This window comes from Aulonocara stuartgranti (genome assembly GCF_965226115.1).
Source record: "Aulonocara stuartgranti genome assembly, chromosome: 20".
Classification (NCBI taxonomy): domain Eukaryota; kingdom Metazoa; phylum Chordata; class Actinopteri; order Cichliformes; family Cichlidae; genus Aulonocara; species Aulonocara stuartgranti.
In genome coordinates, this window is record NC_138956.1 from 34,592,497 (window position 1) to 34,619,238 (window position 26,742).

Below are 26,742 nucleotides of genomic sequence, written 5' to 3' on the forward strand. Positions count from 1 at the left end.
TACGATTTTGAAGTTTCTGATGGAGCTCGTGTAACTTTTCGTCCAGAACATTCTTAAACTGAGCAGCTTTAAACACATTATGTAAAAATATATTTTATACATAAATAGAATTTACAATTTTTAACTATTTATACAAAAGCTGCATTCAACAGGTTTTATATTAAAGGTGGGGAGATTTATCAGGTAAATAAAATAATGTGATATAAGAATGATGGGAGTCCACACTCCTGGATCCTCTTTGTTGTTTTTCATTTCATGATGCTTCAAATGCTCTCATATGGTGAAAGGTCTGATCTGCAGGCAGGCCAGTTCAGCACCACAACTCTTCTGCTATGAAGCCATGATGCTGTTGTAGATCCAGTATGCAGTATTGTCTTGCTGAAACATGCAAAGCCTTCCCTGAAAAAGATGGCAGTATATGTTCCTCTAAAACCTGTATATACTTTTCAGCATTGATGGATACTTTCCAAATGTGCCAGCTCCCAATTTCATTGGCACTATTGCACCCCATTACCATCAGAGATGCAGCACTGATAACAAGCCAGAATGGTCCCTCTTGTCTTTATTCCAGACGACTCAGGATCCATGTTTTCCACTTTATCTCAGGCCATTTTAAATTAGCTTTGGCTCAGAGAAGGCAGGAGGTTTTCTGGATCATGTTCACGTGGCTTCTTGTTTGTATGTTAAAGTTTTAACCTGCATTTTCAGATGGCACAGTGAACTGTGACAGACAGGGAATTCTGGAAGTGTTCCCGAATCCATGCATGGATTTCCGTGACAGAATCATGCCTGTTTTTAATGCTGTGCCTCCTGAAGGGCCCAAAGATCACAGTAGGCCCAATATTCATTTTCAGCTTTTTTCAGAGATTTCTTCAGATTGTTGTGTGATGATGTTATGTACTGCAGATGATGAGATATTTTATGTTGAGGAGCATTATTCTGAAACACAGTTTTTTGCAGATTTGTGAACCTCAGTTCATTTTAACTTTAACATGCTTTCATTCTAAATGAACTCGTGTTTTTCTTAAAGTGGTGCTATTTCAGATGTTTTGATCTGATTGCATGTTTTGTTTTGTTCTTTTAACGTTTCCATGTTCTGTTATAAATTAAAGTTGGGTTTATGAGAGATCCTTGTGTTCTCTTTAGCGCAGGGTCCCAACTTTATGCAAGTGGTGCTGTACTACACACAGTTAACATGGTGGAAGGTGGCGCAAAGCGTGTAGGCTGAGGAATGTAAATATGATAGCACTGGGAACACTGGGAAGAGAAAACAAGGAAACACTAGGGAGTCATCTAGGACAGAGTTATGGCTGTGAAACAACGAATGGTTTTGTGACAGCTGAGTCAGTCTTAAGCTTAATCTCTCAGAAATATAAGTGAATGTCAAGAAACCCACCAGTGTCCTGCTGTTACATGCTCTGTATGGATGTATGGACTGATCAGTGTTTACACTTGTTATTTTTAAAGGTTCATAACTTTAAAAAAATTAAAAAAAATAATAATAATAATGTAAATCTCAGTGTGGATGTGACCTGTGTCCGCAGAGAGGAATGTTTACGATTATACATTGAAGGCATCATCAATAAAGCGCTCCTCACAGCCACAAAGCATGCGCAGTCCTGGAAGAAATCAGTCATTTAGTAAATTATAATAATAATAATAATGGATTGGATTTATATAGCACTTTTCAAGGCACCCAAAGCGCTTTACAATTCCACTATTCATTCACTCTCACATTCACACACTGGTGGAGGCAGCTACGGTTGTAGCCACAGCTGCCCTGGGGCAGACTGACAGAGGCGAGGCTGCCATATCGCGCCATCGGCCCCTCTGGCCAACACCAGTAGGCGGTAGGGTAAAGTGTCCTGCCCAAGGACACAACGACCAGGACAGAGAGCCCAGGGATCGAACCGGCAACCTTCCGGTTACAGATGCGCTTCCAAATAGTGATAAAGTCAAGCAGAAAGAGAACTGAGGCAATTGACTGAGCATGCGCTGCAGCCAGGGGCACGGGAACATTTCACTATTAGAAGGGGAAGAAGTTACAGGAGAAAAATCATGAAGCCGAAGATGAAAAGAGGATGACTTCGTCTTGTTGTCGATTCTGAGGTGGGCTCAGTGACTTCAGGCGCTTTCACAGTCACTCGACCTGAAAACATCCAGAGAACATCCTGTGGATTTAATAAGGACAACCTCAAAGAGAAAACTAACGGGAAAGGTGCAGAGACCATAGCAGTCACCAGGGGGCGCCCTTCACTGTAACTTCAACTGCAGCCATCCATCCTGCTCTTTTCTGTTTTAAATCAAATTCAGTGGCAGATCTAGAAAGTTTTACATGGGGGCGGGGTCAAAGGAGGGGCAAGAGGTCTAGGCAGGTGGCACATACCTCTGCAGGGAAGTATCTGAAAATGCCCTATATGTAAATGGAGTCAACAAGATATCCACAAAAACCTTTAAAACTATTTATTGGGCAGCTTGGTCTCTGATTGGTCAGTTTTCCTCTTATTCTTAGTGACCACTTTCCGTTTTCTGGTTTGGATTCCATCTTTCTTCAAGGCCAGCGGGCGATTCACCTGCAAACATTTAACAAAGACTCAGCCTCAAAGTACAAGGAACACCTTCTTTGCTGTTTTACTCTTACTAGAGGAAGTAAAGCATGTGGCCAGAGCAGTATTTTAGTTTGTAGTACCCGGTGTAGTCTGTAGTAGAGTCCGCAGGCGTTGCAGACGGCTTCTCCTGCAGAGTTTCTCCTCCACAGCGTCGTGTGCTCAGTCAGACAGTTGACACACTGAGTTCCTTTCCTCTGAATCCTGCTCTGGAATAACACACCATACTGTTTTGAAATATATTTTGAGGTAATTTAACACAATTTTCTTTTTCACACAAGATGTTTTAGAGGGATCAAGAACAAGTTTCCCACAGGAAATCTGAATTTTTCAGTAATAAATAAGAGGAAGAAAACTGGCAGGACTTTCAGTGCATGCCCCTCATCCAGCAGATGGTGGTGGATCTGTTCCTGTTGTTCATTCATTTTCTTAAGTAAAAGCCTCAAAACCAGAAGTTTTACCATCAGAATATAAATGAAGTACCTAAAGTAAAAGTACTCAGTCTGCTGAATCACATTCATCATATTAGAGGATCAGAATTACTGATCGGTTATTGTGTCACTTTATTGTTTCAGCTGGAGGTGTTTTCCATTACTTATATGGGCAGGGTTAAATATAATAATACTTAATAAGAAGAAGAAGAAGTAGCTAAAATTTTTAAATAATGGTATGGAGTACAAAGTACATTAAAAATTGTATTTTCAATTTAATTTTATTTATACAGCGCCAAATCACAACAACAGTTGCCTGAAGGTGCTTTATGTTGTAAGATGGACCCTACAGAGAAAACCCAGCAAACATATGACACCCAATGAGGAAGCACTTTGGCGACATTGGGAAGGAAAAACTCCCCTTTAACAGGAAGAAATCTCCAGCAGAATCAGGCTCAGGGAGGGGCGGGGCCATCTGCTGCGACCGGTTGGGGTGAGAAAAGGAAGACAGGATAAAAGAACAGTATAACAGCATCTAAGTAAAAAGTAGTAGAAATGTGTCAGTAAAGACACAGTAAAGTACATTAAAACTGTGCTTCAGTAAATGTACTGAGATACATTCCATCACTGGTATGTGACAAAGTGTTTTACTCGTTTTGAATAGGACACGATTGTGGAGACCTTGAAGGACTTCTCAGTCAAGTCTGATGCCCACCTGGAATAAAAGTCAGCTGACATCAGTGAAATCTCACAGCAAAGCACATTTGCTGACATCCACATCAGCCGATGATAATTTACCTGTATATTCGTTGAACATCGTCAAGGAAGAGCCAGTCATGTGTCTGACAGGCTGGATGTCCCATGAAGGACAGGAACCGCTTCACAGTTTACACCCTCGGGCGTACAGCATATTTTTTAAACTTGGTTGGATTAATTCCGCTCAGGAACACTTTGTAGTCAGCCAGGTGTTTATCTGTAAGAACGACCAGAAAAGAAAAGCATTATCACCTGAAGCAACATGAATCATAAAGGAGCGACTATAACAATCTCATGCTTACCCATGGATCGGGGAAAATGTTTCCACCTTTCCTTGAGGTTTGATGCTCTGACTCGGGGTAGGTCCGCCCTGGCTGCAGCTTGTCCTGCGTCTTCCACCGACAGCTCCAATCTCCCTAGAACCAACACTGGGTAGCACTGTACTATGGCCTCTGTTACCCCCGGAGCCATGTCTGATTCCAGGGGGACCTAGGCTGCCATTACTTCCTGAGCCGTGCCTGACTCTGGGGGGGGACGCGGGCCTCCGTTACCCTCTGAGCCGTGTCAGATTCTGGGGGGATGCGGGCCTCCGTTACCCCCTGAGCTGTGCCTGATTCTAGGGAAGCCTGTGCAGGACAGTTCCCCTCTCCTTCAAAACTGCAGAACCGAACAGAAGAACACCTTACCTGTCGCTGACACGGAGCTTCACTGACACAGGCAGCGTCTCTTTTTGTCCCGCACCTAATGAGAGACACCTGCTGCCACTGCCAGGAGCTGATAGGGTTTTCATTCGCATCTAAAACTAAATATAAGACCGGCAACGATTAAACTAAGAACAGTACAAATTAGAAACTCAACAAGGAACTACGGAAAGTACAAAGGGGGCGCCTATCAAAATTAAATGTTGCATAAAGGGAAAACACTGGGAGAGAGAAAGAAAGACAAAGAGTCAAGAAACTAAGACCTTGAATAAACAAAGACAAGGAGCAGGAACAAAGATAAAGAGACACAGAGGGGACATGCACTGGGGCCTGATGAAGACACAGATATGTTGAAACGCGTAGCCAAAGAAGGTGCATGTAGAATGCAACACTAAAAACTAAGTAAAGCAAATTATAATACCAATTAGAAGGACGAGTAAAGTAAAGAAGGCATGTAACTAAACTAAAACTAAACTAAGGAAAACCAAACTAAAACTAAACTCAGATGAAACTAAAGCTAAATTAAGTTAGAATATCTTAACAAAAACTAAGTAAAGTAAATCATAGAGCCCTGCAGCAAAACATAGGACGGACCGTGCACCACTGTCTCTTCTTTAGAAGAGGCAGTTTCAGTTAAAAAACCCTAACCCTATTATTCCAGGAGACGATAGCTGTTCTTTTTTTTTCAGTTGAAACTTGTAAAAGACGATGGAATAGGTTCTGTGACGTATACATGATTATCAATTCTTATAAATATTTGTAATTGTTAAAAATATTTGATGACTGTTATTGTTATATTCATTCTCAATTTGTAAATATTTATTAGTTATTTGTACTCTTATGGTGTGTTCTCAATTTAAATGTTACATAAATTCAAAATAAAAACATATTTGTGAATATCATATTTTTGTAATTTTTTCATACATGTTTGTTTTGGTTCGTTTAATATATTTAAAAAATCAAGTACAAAAGTTTTTTGTGAACCTCATACATGGCAGAACAAGCTCTTATTGGTTTTTAGTGACTCTTAAAAGAGCCAATTTGGGCGATTCCCACGGAGATGCTTCTCTCAGTCCAATTTCCAGTTTCTTCTGTATCTAGTCAAGTGGCAGTGATGACATATCTCGCTGTGGTCCATACATGCAGGAAAGCCAGCGATGAGGTCGTGGGATAGAGGGAGTAGTAATCGCTGGCAGCCTGCACATTCATCAGTGAAGGTCATTCAGATTGATGTGTTCTGCCATTCCATTATGTTCCCTTACAGTGTAGTGTGTGTGGTGAAAGCACGGTGGGAGTTTTGTCGGGTTTCTGTCCGTGGTTGCAGTGTGAGAGTCATGCGGCACAGTGTTTCCAAGACAACAGAAGCTGCTAATGTTTCTTAATTATTCACAACGAGGTTTCACGCCACAGCGAAATGGACAGGAGGAAGCAGTGCAATGGAATGCAATTGAGTCAATCTGAACACCCCTTAAGGTATGCTTATAAAATGACCAATTTACTTTCATTTAGTTTCTGACTATGCTGAAAAAATTGCTTGAATATTTCAACACTTAATGACTAATCAAAAACAAAATGATCAACTGATTTTCTGTTTGCTATTTTTGTCGACAACTTGAAAACTTCTGCAAAACTGTATTTTTAAAGACATCTAAATCTGAGTTTAAACTCACCCAAACTCTAACCTGCTTAAATACTTAAACTGGATCAAAGTTTCTGAAAGAAAATCTCAGAACAATTTGAGATTTCTCTGCCTCTTCACTGAGATTATTACGCCAGATACAGAGTTCTAAAATGTAAAACGGATGCTCTAGTGAAAAGCAACCAATGAATGAATAGAATATGTTCATGGGGCGTTTTCAGACCTTCATATAACTGAAGCAATATGCCTGATGACTATTATATGGGACATAACAAACTATTATTAATTGCCTGCCAAACTGGCCAGTGAACTTTTTTTTCTTGCAACCAAAGTAAAATTTATCCCACACAGATTGGTGTTCACTAATAACCTTAGGTGAAAAAAGGATTTAAAAATGACGTTGTGGGAAAAAAGTTTCCTCCTGTCCTACTCCTTTCGTTTTCCCACCGTCATTTGTTGATAAGGACTTGTGTTTGAGATTGAAATGATCTTTTGACTCCAGGTAAGCATATTTTCTCTATTTAACCATTGAAGGTTATACATCCAGTGATGTTCTTTTTTTTGTCTCAATGAATCTATTTATCAAACTTTGTGCATGTTTTATTAAAACATAAACAACAGCTTTCTTTCATTCATTTCTTCATTTCCTTTTTATTTCAACATAGAGTTTACATTGATTGTTGAAGAGTTTTGCTCTCACACATCTGGCATTTTTATATAAGCCTGCTTGCAATCATGATTTTCAAGGTTAAATGACTGAATTCAAATTGGGTTGGCCTTCAGATGCTGATGGCCAACACGGTAACATGGTATCTGACTGTAAGTGAATGTCGTCAGGTGTAGAAATTATCTGGTACAGTAATCCCAGCTGTCACCAATGTCACACCACAAGTTTCGAGAACCATAATGAGCACAGTTACGTTTGGAATTGCAGTATAACCCTTTACTTGTTTTTCCGAGTGGCAGTGGGGGGCTGCAGTAATTCCAGCTGTTCCCAGTGTTGCACCAGTAGTAATCCCGCCCATGATGACCACAGGTGTGGTCACTGTTACATCTCTGTCCTTTTACTGTTATGTCTGAGTATGTTGGCGAGCATCGTACAGTTACGTATCCGGTGGAGCAATAGTAGTCTTTAGCTTGATCTATGTACAGGCAGGAGGTTGAGCAGTCATCTAGGACCTCTGGTCTAAGTCTGCAGAAGAGCTCCTGGGATGTTTGTCTTTTGCGTTGCAGCTCATCCCTCACGGCTGGGGGATGATCTGCGACGATACTCGGAGTATCAAGCGAGCAAGAAACTCCACTGGCAAATTTCATGTCCTCCATACCTGTCATCCATGCTTGTACGGAGTTGTAAATGAAGTCTACTTTGAGGTCTGTGATCTTGACTCTTTTTGTAGGATACAACTGTCCCTCATCATCGGAGTGGCTCAAGGCGGTGTGAAGAAGATTCCCGGCATCTGGAGACATGCTGAGTCGGTTTTCCATTGGCAGCTGAACTGTTCTAAGTAGCTTCTTCGCCAGCTTCTCCGATTTACGCTTTTTGCTATTTGGAAAAGAGCAGTCATCAGCAAAAATGTTTAAGTTGGTGCTGCCGTAGAGGTCAGACAGGCGCCTTGTCAGCTTTTGAACTGATTCGACTTTGATAATGCCATGAGGATTATTTACTCCTATGTAACCAAAAGAGAAGGACTCCTCTTCATCATCTGGATGATCGTAACACACTGCTGTCCAGATATGTGTGGGGACTGTCACCCTGTCATAGTCCCTTTCAGATCGATCATCAAAACTCCCCTGCATTGGTATTCTTCTGTTGTGTGGTGAGGGTACAGTCCCTGTCACCAGGTAAGCTTTACCTGTCACCTGGTAAGCAGTCCCTGGCACCAGGTAAGCTGTACCTGCTGGGTGTTGCTCTTTTAAAATTCGAATCACTGCAGCCTCCCATTCTTTCCAGTGGACCCGGTTGAAGCAGGCATCCATGGGGGCACTGTTGGTGAGGGTGAAGGTGGCGGTGCGCCCTTGACCACACTGGTAGCTGTTTGGGTTCAGGTGACCTCGGTCATAGCCAGTGTGCGAGTAGTCATCATTAACAGCTTGTTTGACTTTGATATTTTGTGACTCTCTTGCAGTGTAGCTTTTCATGTAAACCTCGTTTGAATAGGCAGGAATCTCGTGCTTTGAGAGCTGAAGGAAAGGCAAATGTACAGATGAGTTCAATTCAATTCAAACTTTATTTTTTACAATTTAAAATAAATTCAAACATAAACAAGATAAAATACATAAAAACATGATGATAAGCCCCTCAATCCTCCCGGTCCACCCTCCACCCCCGTCCCATTCACATACACACACATCCCGATCCCAAACACAATGAACAAGATAATAAAAACAGTACCGCGATTGTTAAAAGTGAAAAACCCACCCTGCCTCTGCTGTGAGGAAACAGTATATTGGGGACTCATTCATACCAGGTGCCAGCTCAGTCACCGGGGCATCACCACAGCACCCACCCAGACCAGGGCAGCCCAGGGTCCGCCTCACAGCCATTGAGTGCTTGCCAGTGAGGGCAAGCACTGCGGCAATAAGAACAGACCAAGCCAGCTAAACCCTGGCATGATGAACCCCCATGGGGAAACACAGGACTTAAAACGAATAAAAGAATAAATAACCAGGTAAAATCATTTAAAAGCAGAGTTCACTGGAATAAAACCAAATAAATGAATAAATATCCTGGTAAAATAATCTAAAAACCATATTAAAAAGGTGGGTCTTTAACCCCCCCTTAAAAACCTCTACGGTCTCTGCAGCCCTGAGGCTCTCCGGCAGGCTGTTCCACAGGTGAGGACCGTAATGGTGGAACGAGGCCCTACCGTAAGTCATGTTCCTCACCCTGGGGAACATCTGAAAAGCCAGAGGACCTCAGGGTCCACAAGGGCTCATACTTTAAAAGTAGATCACTAAGGTAAGAAGGCCCAAGACCATTTGAACATTTAAAAACTAATAAGCCAACCTTAAAATCAATACTAAAATTCACAGGGAGCCAATGCAGCAATTTTAAAACCGGTGTAATGTGTTCCCACCCCCTGGTCCTTGTCCGAACTCTTGCCGCAGAGTTTTGGAGTAATTGAAGATTACAAATAGATTTTTGACGTAAACCAGAGAGCAGGGCATTACAGTAATCTAACCAGCTGAAAATACAGGCATGCATCAGCACCTCTGTGCTGGTAAGAGAGAGGAAAGGGCGGATTTTGGCAATATTTGAGATGATAAAAACCTGTCTTAACGACATTTCCTGAGAGGCCCACCAGACTCCTGAGTCTGTCTAATAAAATCTGGTGATGTATACTGTATCAAAAGCAACATTAAGATCCAGTAGCACCAGGACAGAAAGTTTCTGTCTATCAAAGTTACTTCTTAAGTCATTAAAAATCTTTAAAAGGGCCGTCTCAGGGCTGTGGTTTTGTCCTAAAACCAGATTGAATTTTTTTAAAATCTTTTGCTAATTTAAAAAATCTTGCAGTTGAATAAAAACAATTTTCTCAATAATTTTACTTAAAAACGGTAAGTTGGATACAGGTTATCAAGAACATTTGTATCTAAATTACTCTTCTTCAGAAGCGGCTTCACCACAGCCATTTTACAGGCAGCATGGAAGACACCCATCTGAAGAGAGTAACTGACTATATTTAAAAGCTCAGACTAAAAGAAACCATAAAATATTTTTTTAAAATGAAGTGGGAATGGGATCTAAAAGGCAGGTTGTTGGGTTTACTTGGGGAAAAACTCAACCAAGCATCTTTGCATCAACCAGGACAAAACTCTCTAGTGTTTCCTCAGGTAAGAGCAATGCTGGTGATCCATTGAGATTAACATCATGTAATGATAAAAGCTTGGATCTTGTAGCACTGACTTTATTCATGAAGTGGTCTGCAAAGTCCTCGCATGCAGCATTAGATAGTGGCACAGAGGACTTGTTGAAATCCTTATTTATTATAAGAGTGATTGTTTTGAAAAGAAACTTTGGATTATTTTTATTTTCAGTTATGAGGTTTGAGAAATATAGTGTTCTTGCCCGTTTAATTGAGTTATTGTAAATTTTGAGTTGTTCTTTAAAATGTCCTGATGAATTATTGGTTTTGTTTTTCTCTATCTCCTCTCAGCTCTCCTGTAATTTCTTTTTAAACTTCTGATATTGTCATTTCTTCATTTTAGATGTTAATGTTTTTAATTTCAGTAGAGCAATAGACTGTAGTCTATTATTAAAATCATCAGTAATAAAATCACAAGATGCAGGTCAAATCTGAACAGGAGTTTGTCTAAAAACATCAATAAAATGTGCAGCCACTTCAGGAGTTATATACCACTTCCTCACAGTTCTCACTGAGTTAAAAGGGGAGTGTTGCGCAAAATGATGTTTTTTGGAGTTTTCTGCACAGCAAAATCTCCAGTGTTAAATTAACACTGGAGATATGGGTCTATATGGGTCCACACCTCTGAGTGTTAAATACAACACTGTTGAGTGTTAAATTAACACTTTTGACAGTGTTATATGTTTAAAAGTAACCTAGTCAGTTTTGAAGATTAACAATGGCTAACACTGAGCAGTGCTGATTTTCTAAACTGGAATATTTCTAACATTTTGAGTTATAAAGCAGCTTTACTTGTGCTTTCTTTTATGACTGGTCTGAGTTTCAGCTTCGGACTGAAGGTCAGACGTATCACAGTGTTCACTTAGATATTTCTGAAGACTGCGTTCTGCTTCGTGAAATGTGTCTGGAAGTACAAACACAATGTATGGCCAGACATAAATTAGGACACGAAAAACTTGTTATTGTTACATTTATACAACACCAATCCAGATGATACCCACCATGGCTTATTAGAAGTCGGACTGGTGCATAGGTGAGCCATGTTGCACCAGGATGAACTCTCCTCTTTACTGTGGCATGGATCCTGAATCCTTTTCTAAAGTTCCTTAAATATAACTTACTTTACCATCAAATTTATTCCGTGTACATCTTTATGAACAAAGCTTGTTCATTGAAAGAAAGTCCATTACTCAAGCAACCAACAATTTGCAGCTCATCTTCTGGATATCTCAAAAATATAAACTTGTTAACAGGAGAAGGCACAGTCTTACTAATGATAATTTAAACCAAACAAAGTTTCCCATAAACTGATAGTAATAACAGTTTACCTGCGGCTCAATGAACCAGTTCCCAGTTTTCCGTCCCTCCTCGTTGTTGCACGCATAGTTAAAGGTGTAGGCGCTGTAGAGTGGGATCCTGTGGGCAGTAGAATACAGCGAAGCGAAGTACGAGCTATCATGAAACTTTTGACATATTTTATGGGCATTTTGATCAAAACCTTGAGGTTGGCTTCTTTTGTAGAAGAACCCTGAACAGTCTCTGAAGTCGTCGACAACCTCTGTTAGTGTAGGTAGAACACCACACAGAGCCAGAGAGAGGACAGCCCAGACTATCATGACTGCGGTCTGACTACAGTCAGAGAGGCAGATGTTTTAAACAACACTCGACTGTTTGATCTGCTTTTTTTTTTTTTTTTTCTTTTTTTTTTTTACAAACTGCTGTGATGCAACTATTTACATTCGATTCTGTCCCTGGGTGACTTTGCTCCCTTCCTGTATGTCTGGAAAATTGAATTTCGTCATGCAAGATTAAGAAGGTAAAATTCAAAAGTATAATGAAAAACATAAAAAAGTAAAAGTTCAACAATCTGTAAGAGAAATGTTAAAGGGGGTTATTTTTTTTGGGGGGGGGGGGGGGGGGGGTAATAATAATAATAATTCTGATCTCCCAGAATGTAAAGATAAACATGGTACAATTTGTGGGCTTACAATTGTGGTATTTGTTGACATTTTCACAGACTTTAAACTTTTCTCCTCTCATTTGAAGCTCTAGTAGACAGGGAAGATGCTGTTCCTTGTTTTGCAACATGAGCCAGTCTTGAGCCTTTGCAAAATGATCTGCACATTTTTGGTGGAGCTTCTGTTTGAAAAACTATGCACTGTATGGTGTTACCAGGGGGTATTGTATTTTGGGGGGTAATACATCTTACCTTATTGCATGTAAAGGTACAGTTTATTTCAGCTTAAAATTGTGATATTTAAAAAGAAGTTAAAAAGACGTACATCAAAGCTTAGTCCTTTCCCTAAAATGCAACCACTGGCACAACAAGTCGTACGCTGTCGTGGAAACATCACTACATGGCTCATGCTGCAGGACTTCTAGACTGCAGAAAAATCCTGAAGTTCGGCTTCAGCAGACGATTTCAGCCATTTGAGTGGTTGAAAATAGCCGAGCAGTGATTGTATCAAATTAAGAATCACCCGAGAGCGGCGTTCTTGTTCCGTCATCTGATCATCATCCAATAGCATTCAAATACTGTATTCGAGCAAACACATTCTGTGCTGAAGGCAAGGCAAGTTTATTTCTATAGCACCTTTCGTGTACAGACAATTCAAAGTGCTTTACATAAATTATGAAAAGAAATTACATACAACATTAAAAGTAAAGAAAAGATAGAAAATAAAATGAAAGGAGTGATCCCTCAAACAGAGACCCAAAGAAAGCTAAAATGAAATCTACCCAGCACAAGCCTAAATCAATTGTGCAGGTGCAGACCCTTGAATACTAAACAAATGCAGCTGAGAACAGGTGGGTCTTTAACCTGGTACGGATAAAGCACTTTTGCTGAGTACGAACATCATACAGGTAATATCTGTGCAGTAATATCGGCACAGTAATATCTCCATATCTGTGCTCAGATTTAATAAAAATTCTCATTGGGAAGCTGACTGTGTCTGCGTTCTCCCAGAGCCACCATACTCCCAAATTTCTCCTGATATCTGATGACATCGCCTTTCATAAACACACCCTGTTCACCTACTTGATTCGTATGTCTATGAGGAAAACAATCAGCTGTAATTAGTGATGCACGCTGCAGCAGCGAGCCGCAAGTTTTCAGAAGTCTTTATGTGCAGAAGCTGCAGTTTCAATTACTTTTTACATCCTCCCAGTTATTAAGGATTAAAAAATGTTTCAACCAACCTCACCTCTCCTTTTATTTTGACTGCGCCATGGTTACTCTGGTAAACGGACCAAGTTTTTTTTTCCAGCTCTTTTGGCCCAAGAGCACATCTATCGCGCTGATTCAGCAGAAAACAAACTTACAGCTTAAAATCAACAGAGTTAATGCTGCGCTGTGACCAAAGTGAGAAAAAATACTTTCTCACTCTCTTCTGACACAGAGACTCCTACGAGTTTAATAATTTTTTATTGCATAGCTCTATATAATTTTTTGCAGCTTATATCAAATTTAACTCCTCTTGATATCACTTCTAGGGTTTGAATTTTAATACTAAATAGTGTTCACTATTTCAGCAGACGCTTTTACTCAAACTGGCCTACACATCAAACATATTCTACAATGGAGTCGATGTGGGTTAAGTGTTGTGGAGCAGGGAAATTATTTTACTGCTATTGTTAAATAATTGTCATCATTACCATTGCATTAATAATATAATCTGGAGTTTATATTGCATTCAGGGGTTAAACAGTGTCTCTTTCAGAAAGACTGAGTTGCAGGCTGACAGGAAGTTGTATGCAGAAGTGAAAGCAGGAAGTTATTTTGAGCAGCAGGCTAAGACGAGGCTTTAACAATGTAACAGATAGCTTTAAGAAGGCTTTAAGGTTTTATGCACACAGGTATTAAATTAACTTTGTATTCCAGGTGCAGTTATAACTATTTTATACATATTGCATATCTGTGCTTATTTGAGTTGATGTTCAGGTTCTTTAAAGGTCTTAAGCTTCATCTAGTGAGAGTGTCTAGATGATCCATGCTGAGGGAAAACTAGAACATAGAAGGAATTGCAATACATGCTTACAAAACACTTATATATCAGATCATTTTATATTAAGGTTTTAGTAGAGGTTCTTGGTTAAAACATTTATTTAGTAGAAGACATACACATAGTCTCAGTGAGCTTCTGGTCTGGTAAAAGGTCAGAAGTGCAACAGGTGAATTGAGAAAGAGCATTTGAGGACGAGACACAGACAGTAGGTGAAGAGGTGACACAAAGAGCATGTGAGGTCGTGACACACACACACATAGAGTTAAATTTATTTAGAGGAGAGATTACTCATGTCTGGTTGTAACTGCAAAAGTGTCTCGGTAAAAGAGGAACCGTTCCTTGTTGTCTCGGCAAGAAAGAGGAACAAGACAAGAACTGAAAGGTAGACAGGAAGGGCTAGCCATGAAAATAGAAGATGATCTTCTGGGTTAAAAGTCTGATCTATGTATAAAATGTATCTGTGACGCATGAAGGGGCGTCAGTAAATCAAACCCTGATGCTATAAAATATCTGTTCATGCTTTGATTAAGTCGAGGACTACTGGCTGTCTGCGTACAGAGTGTCTTCCCACACGTGTGTTCATTAAAATCATTGTTTGACCAAAGATCCTCTGGACCATGGGTGGTGTGTACTCTCCTTCCTCAACTTTGAACCTTAACAGTGTCTTGCCCAAAGACATTGACTGTCTGATCCAAGATTTGAACTTCCAATCACCCAATTGCTTGTATTTCCAAGCTACAGCCATCCTCTTTTGTCCTTTGATAACTCCAAAATGCTACAAGTAACTTTAAAATCTTACACCTGACTGTCAGTAAAGCGTCAGATAAATGTGTAATCTAAATGCTGTTAAAAAATACTCACAGGAGACTTGATGTATGCCCCTCGAGTGGGGCAGCTTTAGTTACAGATTAGTAATACTGATGACACAGATATACAAATATTGCGTAAGTGTTTATGTCCACACATCAGGGAGCTCTGCTTTATGTGCCCAAGTCAAAACATATCTTTAGCTGAAGCTGCATGTATGTAATCATTTCAAAATCCTTAAACATGAAAAAGTCGAACACAAAGGTTTTTGTGTGCCAGGCCTTTGGGTTATATATTTTTTTATTGAATCTTGGCAGGCGTTTATTTGTACTGATAAGTTTTAATGATTTTTTTCTGTTTGCCCAACCTTAATACTGCAAGCATGGGACTGACTGGAAAAACAATTACTGCTCTGCTCTGTCAGGATATTTGCTCACAGATTTTATCTGGATCAGTCTATCATTTTGAACCAATTCCCGTCATTTTGAATCTGAAAACACGGACTGGAAAACTGGTGACCCTGCGGCTGGTCTAAAACCAAAAACTATCATTGACTACATCTGAATGCCAAGGAACTTTCTGATGCTAAACTGAATAAGACTGCTTACCAAATGATTGCCACATTTAACTATGCAATAGGTGTTGATATTGTAATAACTTGAGCAATTAAAAGTTAATATCTGCTGTCAGTGTAGCAGAATTGCCCTTTGTATTTGGAGTTTGTCAGCTGTCTTCCTGTAAACAACACAATTGGAACGGCTTCAAGGTTTTAACCCAGATACAGACTGATTTTGTTCTTATTTCGAGAGTTAGTGGTTTCCAGTACAAGGTCACTTTGAGCAACTCTTGACCAATGTTCCCTCTAAGCTGCGCACGTGCGCAATGGCACACTGCTGGCACGTCTCTGCGCACAGAAAATCTGTGTTGCGCAAAAAAAAAAAAAAAAAACTAACCTGAACTGAAATTAAAATTAAAACTTTAACAATTCTGTTTTGCAGTGTTAGTCAGTAAGTGACTGGCTGCTCCCGTATGGGATTAGAACGATAGCTTAGCCAATAATGTGATTCATATTCGTATATACGCAGCTAATCAACGTCGTTGACAGGCTATGACAGCGTCCTTATGTGCCGACACCGGTGTTTTAGCTGGCAAAGCGGCGTGGCTGATGTGGAGTGAAGCCACGTCAATGACAACGTGTACAAACATTGGAGATGCAGAACAGACGGAACAATTGACGGAAAAAGTGTGGACTTTATACCAGTTTTCAAATTGTGTTGATAGGCCACGTAAAACCAGAGTTGTGATAAAAAAATATGCAATGTTTGGTTTTCCTGAATACTATCATTGTTTATATTTAATGCGGTAAGAAACAGTAAAAACGGCGTTTTATAAGGAAAACGCTCGAAAGCCTGGGGGGAGGAGTGAGGGGTTAGGAGTGACTGCGGTGCTTTGAGATGTGAGAGATTTGCCACGTTTAGCGCAAATCTTGTGTAGTTAGTGTGTAGTGTAGTCAATAGTTTTGTTGTGTGTGTCAGAACAATGAGGTGACTGCTGAATGTTACAGGTGTTACAGCAGTGATACATCTCCTGTTGTCAGGCCTGCAGGTATCAGGCTGTTGTTCTCCTTCATCTCATAGTGGACAGAAATTATTTTTTGGAGTGGCACAAATAATTTGTGTGGCATCAGATTTGATGGAGAACAGCTGATTGTTCTGTAAATATTTTGAAATGTTTGTTTAGAAAAATCCCTTGGCTGCATTTTTAGGTAAACAGCTGCAAAAAACTTTGTTGTTTGCATAACTCTGTAACTTTTTTGAAGAAGTAACTATATAATTAATTGCCCAACATTGGTCTTTATATACTTTATTTTGCAGAAAGAGAGTTACTTAAGCAACTTAAGCTTGTGAACCAAAGGTTCTCATGTCTATTACACTGACTAACTGATGACAGTAATAGCATAGTAATGTTGGGACTGATTTCTTTTCTGCACCCTTTCATTTTAGTTTAGGTAAGTCCTATAGGAGCAAACTGTTAAGGTTCAAAATTGAGGAAGGAGAGTACAAACTACTCTTGGTCCAGAGGATCTTGGTCCAACAATGATTTTAATGAACACACGTGTGGGAAGACACTCTGTACGCAGACAGCCAGTAGTCCTCGACTTAATCAAAGCATGAACAGATATTTTATAGCATCAGGGTTTGATTTACTGACGCCCCTTCATGCGTCACAGATACATTTTATACATAGATCAGACTTTTAACCCAGAAGATCATCTTCTATTTTCATGGCTAGCCCTTCCTGTCTACCTTTCAGTTCTTGTCTTGTTCCTCTTTCTTGCCGAGACAACAAGGAACGGTTCCTCTTTTACCGAGACACTTTTGCAGTTACAACCAGACATGAGTAATCTCTCCTCTAAATAAATTTAACTCTATGTGTGTGTGTGTCACGACCTCACATGCTCTTTGTGTCACCTCTTCACCTACTGTCTGTGTCTCGTCCTCAAATGCTCTTTCTCAATTCACCTGTTGCACTTCTGACCTTTTACCAGACCAGAAGCTCACTGAGACTATGTGTATGTCTTCTACTAAATAAATGTTTTAACCAAGAACCTCTACTAAAACCTTAATATAAAATGATCTGATATATAAGTGTTTTGTAAGCATGTATTGCAATTCCTTCTATGTTCTAGTTTTCCCTCAGCATGGATCATCTAGACACTCTCACTAGATGAAGCTTAAGACCTTTAAAGAACCTGAACATCAACTCAAATAAGCACAGATATGCAATATGTATAAAATAGTTATAACTGCACCTGGAATACAAAGTTAATTTAATACCTGTATGCATAAAACCTTAAAGCCTTCTTAAAGCTGTGTTCTCTGTGTGTATTTCCCCGGACCTCCCTGCATCCTCGTTTCTGGTTTGTGTTATTAGCTTACCCAATTTAGGTTTCCGGTTTCTTATTTTTTTCAGTTTCAGTTTTACCATATCCAAATGATCAAAAACCCAAAAGGTCCTGAAATGATCCTAAATTATTAAACAATTAAATTATTAAACCCTAAACCCCCCTTTATCTTGATACATTTCATGTGTCAAGATACTATACAAAACTTAAAAATGCCCAGTTTCCCCACTCATGATCCAATCTATGTCATAAAAATAAACTTAAAACAGAACAGTTATCAGTCATGTGTTTCTTCAATTAATGATAACTGAGTTACATCAAAAAATATTTCCCCTTTAGCATTTGGCATTCTCCCAACAATATACTATAATCCCATAATCTAACCCCAGTCAACAAATTTTCTCTGGTAAAAACAATTGTTTGTCCACATTAATTCATCCTCTCTCACATTCAGTCACACATTCACTCACATGCAGTCACACATTCACTCACATGCAGTCACACCATGTATTTGCTGATAGTGGAGCTTCCCGCACGATCAGATACTCCACCCTCAGCAAAATGAGCTCAGTCATTTTTTATTTTCCATAGGAAAATATTTCTTTATGCTTTTGGACTGGATTAACTCGCATAAAATCCTTTTTACAGGGACTTACGTCCTGAATTGTCCCCAGGTAGCTTTCTCCTCAGCCAATTGAAATCTGGAAAGCCCCCTTATATTTGCTCTTCCCGATAATTTTCAGCGCCGTTATTCACTGTTGCAGGCCTGCTTAAAACAGAAATGAAAAAATAGAGCTGATTGTTAGCTCATAAAAACAAAACAAAATCACCTGACAGGTTTTCTTTAAGTGCACTGTTACAAAATAATGGGCCCCTCCCAGACATGTCCATGTTTCCTAAAACTCCCTCTATTAAAAACAAAAACACCAACCCAAACCTAACTGACAAAATCAACCCATCACCACAACAACCTCAACAACCTTAAACACACAAAAGTTTTGCCACCACATAATTTCACCTCCTCAATACACCGAAAGTCTCATTAAAACCACACCATTTGCAAACAAAAATCACCCCCTTATGCTCTGTAACATACTTCAATTCAGCATAAAACCCCCTTACAACAACATATCACTAAACTATAAATTTCCTACCCAAATCTGCACTCCTCTTGTCTGCCGTGCTTCCTCTCCTGAAAGTCACTTCCTCAGTCATATGGCTTCTTCTATTCCTCAATTACAAACTCAAATATATTTTATTAAACATTCACACCATTGTATCATTCATACAAAATAGCAAGCTGTTCTTCATTGCATATGTTTGTTCTTAGCCAGGTTTAATCAGTGTCTATGCATTAAACTCCATGAGCTTGTCTTGTCTTTATAAGGTTAATGCATTTTCTGCTTGTGTATGTGAATTTGCATATGTTGCTTTTGCAGTGTGTCAGACTCCTGCACAATTCTCCACTTCCTCGTCTTAGCCTGCTGCTCAAAATAACTTCCTGCTTTCACTTCTGCATACAACTTCCTGTCAGCCTGCAACTCAGTCTTTCTGAAAGAGACACTGTTTAACCCCTGAATGCAATATAAACTCCAGATTATATTATTAATGCAATGGTAATGATGACAATTATTTAACAATAGCAGTAAAATAATTTCCCTGCTCCACAAAACATATTTGCAGAAACCTCCAGTTCACATGCATACAGTTGCACATCCATCGCTGGGAGCTGCTGAGTGTCATCACAAAATGTGGCTCTGGCCACCAAACAGCTGAAGTCAAATGGTTCAGGGCTCTTGCCACATGGCACTACAAAAGAGCTACAGTGGTAATGCAGACCCTGCTTGGCATTTCTGCAAAATGAAAATTCCCAACTCTGGACAGAAAAAGTGAAAACAAAAAAAAGATCTACTAAGTAAGAGTAGAAAGGGGAAGAACTGGTTAATAAGCATTTGTCTCTCTACAGCCATCCCCTTTTTCCCTTTGATAACTCCAAAATGCTACAAATAACCTTTAAAATCTTACACCTGACTGTTAGTAAAGCGTCAGATAAATGTGTGAGCTAAATGCTGTTAAAAAATACTCACAGGAGACTTGATGTGTGCCCCTCGAGTGGGGCAGCTTTAGTTACAGATTAGCAATACTGATGACACAGATATACAAATATTGCGTAAGTGTTTATGTCCACATATTAGGGAGCTCTGCTTCATGTGTCCAAGTCAAGAGACCTGTTAGAGACATAATTTTTCTGTTCGTTATCCTTCCCGCTTTGCTCTTGTCCATAAACCGCACAGATGCTGCGTCTGAGTCTGAGCACCACATACCTGCTGCTGCTGTCGTGGGTGCACGTGGTGCCAGGACATACCATTACCCTCTACCAGCTTTATGTACCATACAGCACACAGTGGGGGGACTGGGGTGTCACGGAGATGTGTCCTGTAGGCTCTTACGCTGTTGGCTTCAGCATCAAGGTGAGTGGTGAAGAGGATTCACTCCTGCTCTAATGTGTCTGGTAATGGTTTATCTATAACAACACCTGCTCAAACCGCTCTTCAAGCTGATGTTGGTGACCTTCTTATTAATGGTAATAACGTGGTACATGTTACATGTACCACGTTACTCTGTTCCATGGTACTTAAAATGTGTAAAAAAGAGGATTGGTACATAAGAAATGTTTTTTTTATGTCTGTACATATGGGTTATTAAAAAGGGGTATTGTGTTTTCATTGGCGAATAATGGCGAATAATTCTTATCTCATAGCATGTTGAGATAAACTTCTTCTGATAAAGCGAACTAAAGAAAATTAAGTACAAGTAAAACGTAAATAAAATTGAAACAATCAGGACAGACATCAACATTAACATGTCCACGATATAATAATACAATTTAAAATAATTAAATTCTTAAACCATGTCACAGCATTTTTTTAAATATATCATTTAAAAAAGTTTTAAAATCTTCCTTTCAAACTAAAGTACCCAACCTAAAAAAAAAAATTTGTAAGTCAGCCCAGTCTGTGGTTGCATTGACTGAAAGGGCCGAGAACCAAGTGAGGAGGGACTGTTACCATGATCAGGTTTGCAGAACTGGTTTTGTTCAATAGTGGATGAAACAACAAAAGCTAGCTTACATAAGGAGGCGAGAGACAAAGGAGAAATTAACAGTAACAAGTACATTTTTCATTGAGTGAATAATGAAGTCCGTTTTAGTGAGGAATAAAGGAATGGTGGGGAGATTTGAGGAAGCATTTGTTAAAAATCCGGTGGTAGAGTGGAAAAGGTGTCCAATTTTTTCATTGGATTATTAGGCCAATAGGTTAGATCTGGCCGAGTTCAGTCGTTCAGTCGCAGTCCAGCTTGACAAGTTTCCATGAGGACATCTCTTCCTCCCAGTTACTCCCTTCCAGGTGTTACTGTCGTTACCCAAGTGAGTGTTGAAGTCTCCCAGTAGGACAATGGAGTCCCCCGAAGGAGTACTTTCCAGCACCCCTCCGAGAGACTCCAAGAAGTACTCTGAACTACTGCTCAGCCCGTAAGCTGAAACAACAGTCGCAGACCTGTCCCCCCCGCCAGAAGGCGAAGTGCCTCTCACCGTGGCAACTCCAGAGTGGCAAGCCCGACTATATCTAGCCGGTACCTTCCAGCCTCCTGCACAACATTAGGTAAGGCTGCACTTTTTGCAGCGATCTCGTGTAGAAAACTATTCCGCGCGAATATAAAACAGATCCGCTGCTCGTAAAGGCATAAAACCATAAAGAGACCTCTGGCTGATACGTCGGGCTCGTGTCGGCTGGTAGCGAAAACTAGCTTTACTTTGTTGTCTGGGTCGACTTTGTATATGCATGCATACATGTATGTATGTACGACACACTTAATTTACAACTAGCAAAGATGACATAAATTAGAAAAATAGATAGATGAATAAAAATAGAAAAAATAGAAAATGGATAAATAAGTAAATGGATAAATAATTTACTCCATGTGGGAGTTCAGGGTGGCAATAGCTTTAGGAAAAAAGCTATTTTTAAGTCTATTTGTTTTTGTTCTCAAACACCTATAGCACCTATCAGAGGGCAGCAGTTTAAACAACTTAAAGCCAGGGTGAGAGCTGTCTGTGATACTGTCTTTAGTGCGTTAAAGGTGACAGCCTTAGTTGTTGAGGACCTGCTCTATCAGTCTCTCAAAGGTAGCCATTGTTACAAAGTCTAAACGTCATCAGCTTAAACTGCCACAGCCTCTTGTCTACAGTGTGCATGCAGTTATTGGACAAGCACCCTCTGCCAGCTCAACTTGCCAATAACTACTGCGTAAATCCAGGTAGCTGAACAAAAGACTTAGTAACAAGGTCTTTGATATTTCACTTGACTCTAGAGTTGTGGTTTGAGAAGTTCTGAGCATGATACAAATCTTCCATCTCAACAGGTTCTGCTGATTCAGGGTTTTATGAAACAGATTTAACTGTTGCTGTCGCTGCTAACTTGTCCACACTCTGTGTCATCAAAGCTCAGTGCATGATGCGTCCATGTTTTGTGATCTGTTTGTGATGTATGAGAAAGTGCTGTCTAACGAACACCAACCTGATGGACTTCCTGTGGTTCTCCCTGTGGCTCTGTCTTAGGTGGAGGCTCCACAAGGCTCTGGAGACGACACGGCTGTTAACGGGATACGCTTGTACTGTTTTGACCCCAGCAGCAAACAGCAGACCACAGTGCAATCTGCTGTGGGGAGGTGAGGCAGCAGCGTCATCTGAACCATGAGCCGTCGGTCACACCATTGACTGTATAAAAGAACTGGAGTGAGTGAGTGTGACGTCATCCATAGAAAATGACTTACTTCTCGAATGAAGCCTTTTCAGTCGCCCTTTTATTTCACTCTGCCAATCAGGAGGGTTTTTTTCTTCTTGCAGCCAGCAGGCACTTTCAATATGGATCACGGCGACGTCACACTGACTGGGTCCAGCTCCTATATACAGTCAATGGGTCACACACATGAACAGGGCAAGAAAATAAATAAGGTCCTGTCCCCACAACTCCGGGTATATATGGGGATATTTGATAAACGCAAACATTTTTTTCTGTTTTGCTCTTTCATCCACACAAAAACGGAGAAATTCATCATCAAACAAACAGAGAAATCTAAAAACTGCGGCCAATGTGGAGATTTTTAAAACCTTTGGATCTTCGTTTTCATGTGGATGGGGCAAGAAGGATACCATACTCTGAAATATGTTGTTAGCAAAAATAGCCAAGTGTTCTTCTTTACTGACAAACTGAATCAAAAATGTTCTACAGCCACTGACTATATTATTTATTTATTTTCTATTGTATTCGGAGAGGGTGCAGAAAAGCATTTCACCACCTTATGAACAGTTGAAAGTCATTTGTTTCGATTTTTGAACTGCTTATTTTATTTGTATGTTTTTTAATGATAATTTATATTAATGTTTTGTTGCTGAAAGAACCTTGACAAAAACACCAAACTACCTGAACAACTCACAGACATCCTCAGCCTGTGGTGGAGCTTTGTTGTTGAACTGGAAGATTAACAGTGGTGGCTCAGGTGGTTGAGCAGGTTGTCCAATGATCAAGAGGTCAGCGGTTTGAATCCTACTCTTGCTAGTCATGTTGTTGTGTCCTTGGGTAAGACATTTAACCTTCCTTGTCTCCAGTGTTGGCACCACTGGAGTGTGAGTGTTTCTGGTGATGGTCCTGGAGTTTCTAAAAGTAGAATGAAAGGCAGAGCTTTTAGTTTTCAAGCTCCTCTTTTGTGGAACCAGCTCCCAACTTTCATCTGTGATGCTGACACCTTGTCTATTTTTAAGACTAGACTTAAAACTTTCCTCTTTAATAAATCTTATACTTGGGAATTTAAATTTCTGCCATCCTCTCTCTGACTCAGCCTCCTTTTTCTTCTCTTCTTTTTCTTTTCCCTCCTTTTCTCTCTCATCTCTTTTTCAAATGCTGGCATGCCAATAAGCCTAACTCACCTGGGGAGTGTTTAGTCTATCCTGACTTATCTCCTTGGGCATGCTAGCGTCTTTCTCCACCCTCACACATCATCGCACAGACAGTCATCGCTATCTTTTATTCTATTATTATTTAATCACGCCCACCCCCTTATCTTAGTTTTGCTGCTATAGGCTGGAGCAGCGGTCCCCAACCTTTTTTGCGCCACGGACCGGTTTATGCCCGACAATATTTTCATGGACCGGCCTTTAAGGTGTCGCGGATAAATACAACAAAATAAAACTAGTACCGGTACCGAAAAAAAGAAAATTTATTCATAACACACATGAAAAGACCCAGGAAAACAGAGTTAACGATAAAAACGATAACAAAATAACGCTGAAAACCGATAAAAACCCTGAAAACCATACATTTCACACCTGAGCCTCAACTCTCGCGGCCCGGTACCAAACGACTCACGGACCGGTACCGGTCCAAGGCCTGGGGGTTGGGGACCGCTGGGCTGGAGGACAAACTGACCACATTTCTTTTCTGCTCTCTCTACTCTTTTCATATCTGTTTGTCCTAATAATTATTACTGCCGTTAATTCTGTTTCTCTCTCCATAGAAATGTCGACTGGCCCACCTCCTGTTTTTGTGTTTGTGTGTCTCGTCTCTGTAGCTCTGAAACAATGTTCACTGTGAATTAGCGCTATATAAATAAACTGAATTGAATTGAATGGTCAGGGGGGACCGTAGGCACACACTGGCAGCCGTGCTTCTGTCAGCCTGCCCCAGGACAGCTGTGGCTATAGTAGTTTAGCATCACCAAGTATGAATGTGGAGTGAATGAATAATGGATACACCCTGTAAGCACTTTGGGTGTCTAGAAAAGTGCAGTATAAATCTAATCTATTATTATTATTCAGTTGGGGGGACTGGACTGCGGTGAAGAGCTGTGAAAGTGGATACCTGGCCTCCTTTATGCTCCGCGTTGAGTCTGCACAGGGCCAGGGTGACGACACATCCGTCAACAACATCAAGTAAGTGAACGCATCGCCCAGAGGAGACCTTGGGACGAGTCAAGCATCAAACTCTAACTACCTACGCTCTCTGCAGCATTTCATGAGTCGGAAAACAAACCAAACCTTTCTTTTTATGTCCAACGTCTCAAATGAAAGTTAAAGAATAATAATGTTTTATAGTGACTGTACAGTGTCACTATAGTTTTCAAGCTCCTCTCAGATAGTTTTGAAACGTGAATAGGCCGGGGAACTCTGTAATCACCGAACCTCCCCAGAATCAGAAAGGAAAACTATCTGGCTGAGTTGGTTGGCATCTGAGAGGACAGTAAAGAGACAGACACACAGAGAAAAACACTGGAACATCTGTCACCATTCAAAAACTTTTCTCACAGATTCATCTGCAGTGGCACCGGCGCTCAGCTGGAGGGTGATGGGCTGCAGTGGGGCGAGTGGGGACACTGGAGCAGGAAGTGTCCCAGAGGCGCCATCTGTGGGCTGAGGACCCGCGTGGAGGAGCCGCAGGGCTGGGGCGATGACACGGCGCTCAACGACGTGCAGTTCTTCTGCTGCAAATAAAAACCTCTCTGATGCTCCTCACACAGCAGCAACAGTCAAAAGGAGAGATCCCACTGAGGGTGCAGTTTGTAATCAATAAAACCCACAGCTATGCTGGAACCCATTATGGACTCAGTGCTTTGATTTGACTGCAGCTCTTCCACTTGTTTTGGACCAATAATCCACTAAACCACAGGTGTCAAACTCAATCCCTCAAGGCCAACACCATCCTGCTGATCACCTGGGCCAGGTGTGTTTAAGCCAATAAGAAGCAGAAAGAGGAGGTTGGTAGAAAGCACAGTGGTTAGCACTGCTGCTTCATAATCACAAGGTTCCAGGTTTGATTTCCAGCTGGGGCCTTCCTGTGTAGAATTTGCATGTTCTCCCCATATATGCGTGGGTCTCCTCTGGGTACTCCGGTTTCCTCCCACAGTCCAAAAGAACATGCTGTAGGTTAATTGGAGTTTGTAAATTGTCCTTCAGTGTGAGTGTGTGACTGATTCACTCCCAGGGCTCCTTTGATAAAGAGATGCCAAATCTCAACAGGACTTCCCTGGTAAAATAAAGGTTGGAGAAGAAAAAGAGGGCTTTCACTTCCTTCAAATGTCCCACTTTTATCCAGTTCCTGCTTTTAACTGGCTGGACACACCTGACCAGGTGTCTACAGATTCTTAAAAGGTCTTCAATTTAATTTAATTTAATTTAAATAAGGCCTTAAGAAGTATAACATTGTGTCAAATTCTGGGTAACTGGGTCTTTCTTTTTTGTCTCGTCAAAGCAATGTGCCTTCCTGTCACTTAAAAAAAAAATTGAGTATGTGTCTTTATCATTTTGACATGTTTAAATGGTCTTAAAAAGACTTCAATTTAACTTATTTTAATCTGTACACCCCCTGTGATGGTAGAGTAGATGTTTAACATGTTCTTGCTGATAATATTTTTTTTCTGTGACATTTGGTATTTAACTAAAGTTATTCAAGTTATTAACTGGCAAATCAGATGCCCCAATAAAACCACCTTGGGGAACGTTCCAAAGTTTGGCCAATCACAGCAGGGCCTCTGTCAAGTTCGCTCCTTGTTGGCAGAGTGGTTGCCCTAAAAACAATGAGTCTCTCTGTCTTGGAGCAATGAGTGCTGACTGATGTATTCTGGCTCCAACATGGCGACTGAAATAGCCTTGTTTGATGGAGCTGGAAATAAAAGTAATTTTCTTTGGGAGATGTCACGAGAGTTCGGCTCAGCTCGTAGAGACAGTCGATGGTTTGCTCTTTACACTCAAAAAGGTTTTCTTACTTACATTTGGAGTTCATTTATATTAGTTCATATTATCACTCATCATATCTACTTTAAAAACACCCATATGCAATACCACGAGACAAACGTGCTGGCTGCTAATAAAGTTTACTTTTAAAGAATATTACTATCAGTCAAATACATAGTAAAGTAAGTAAAAATACAGATATATCAGTTTGACATGCTATTTCATCAAAATAAAATGAA

The 26,742-nt window shown here is 40.3% G+C and overlaps 2 protein-coding genes across 2 annotated transcripts; one reads left to right on the top strand and one right to left on the bottom strand.

The window, feature by feature from the left end:
• Positions 1–6,786: 6,786 nt before the first annotated feature.
• LOC309696340 (endonuclease domain-containing 1 protein-like) lies at positions 6,787–11,837 on the bottom strand. The gene is made up of 2 exons (XM_082517529.1): positions 11,328–11,837; positions 6,787–8,314 (listed from the first exon to the last, which is right to left on the bottom strand). The coding sequence occupies exons 1-2, from the start codon at positions 11,613–11,615 to the stop codon at positions 6,980–6,982; spliced, it is 1,623 nt and encodes a 540-aa protein (XP_082373655.1). The 5' UTR covers positions 11,616–11,837; the 3' UTR covers positions 6,787–6,979.
• LOC309697297 (vitelline membrane outer layer protein 1-like) lies at positions 11,753–25,264 on the top strand (the record flags this gene model as incomplete). The annotated part of the gene is made up of 5 exons (XM_082519098.1): positions 11,753–11,815; positions 20,013–20,189; positions 22,337–22,446; positions 24,593–24,706; positions 25,081–25,264. The coding sequence occupies exons 2-5, from the start codon at positions 20,013–20,015 to the stop codon at positions 25,262–25,264; spliced, it is 585 nt and encodes a 194-aa protein (XP_082375224.1). The 5' UTR covers positions 11,753–11,815.
• Between the last annotated feature and the right edge of the window lie 1,478 nt (positions 25,265–26,742).

Excerpts from the sequence above, each read along its gene's own strand:
- LOC309696340 (XM_082517529.1), bottom strand. The coding sequence starts at position 11,615 with ATGATAGTCTGGGCTGTCCTCTCTCTGGCTCTGTGTGGTGTTCTACCT. Across the intron at positions 8,315-11,327 it reads ACTGGTTCATTGAGCCGCAG|CTCTCAAAGCACGAGATTCC; the intron begins GTAAACTGTTAT and ends CCTTTCCTTCAG.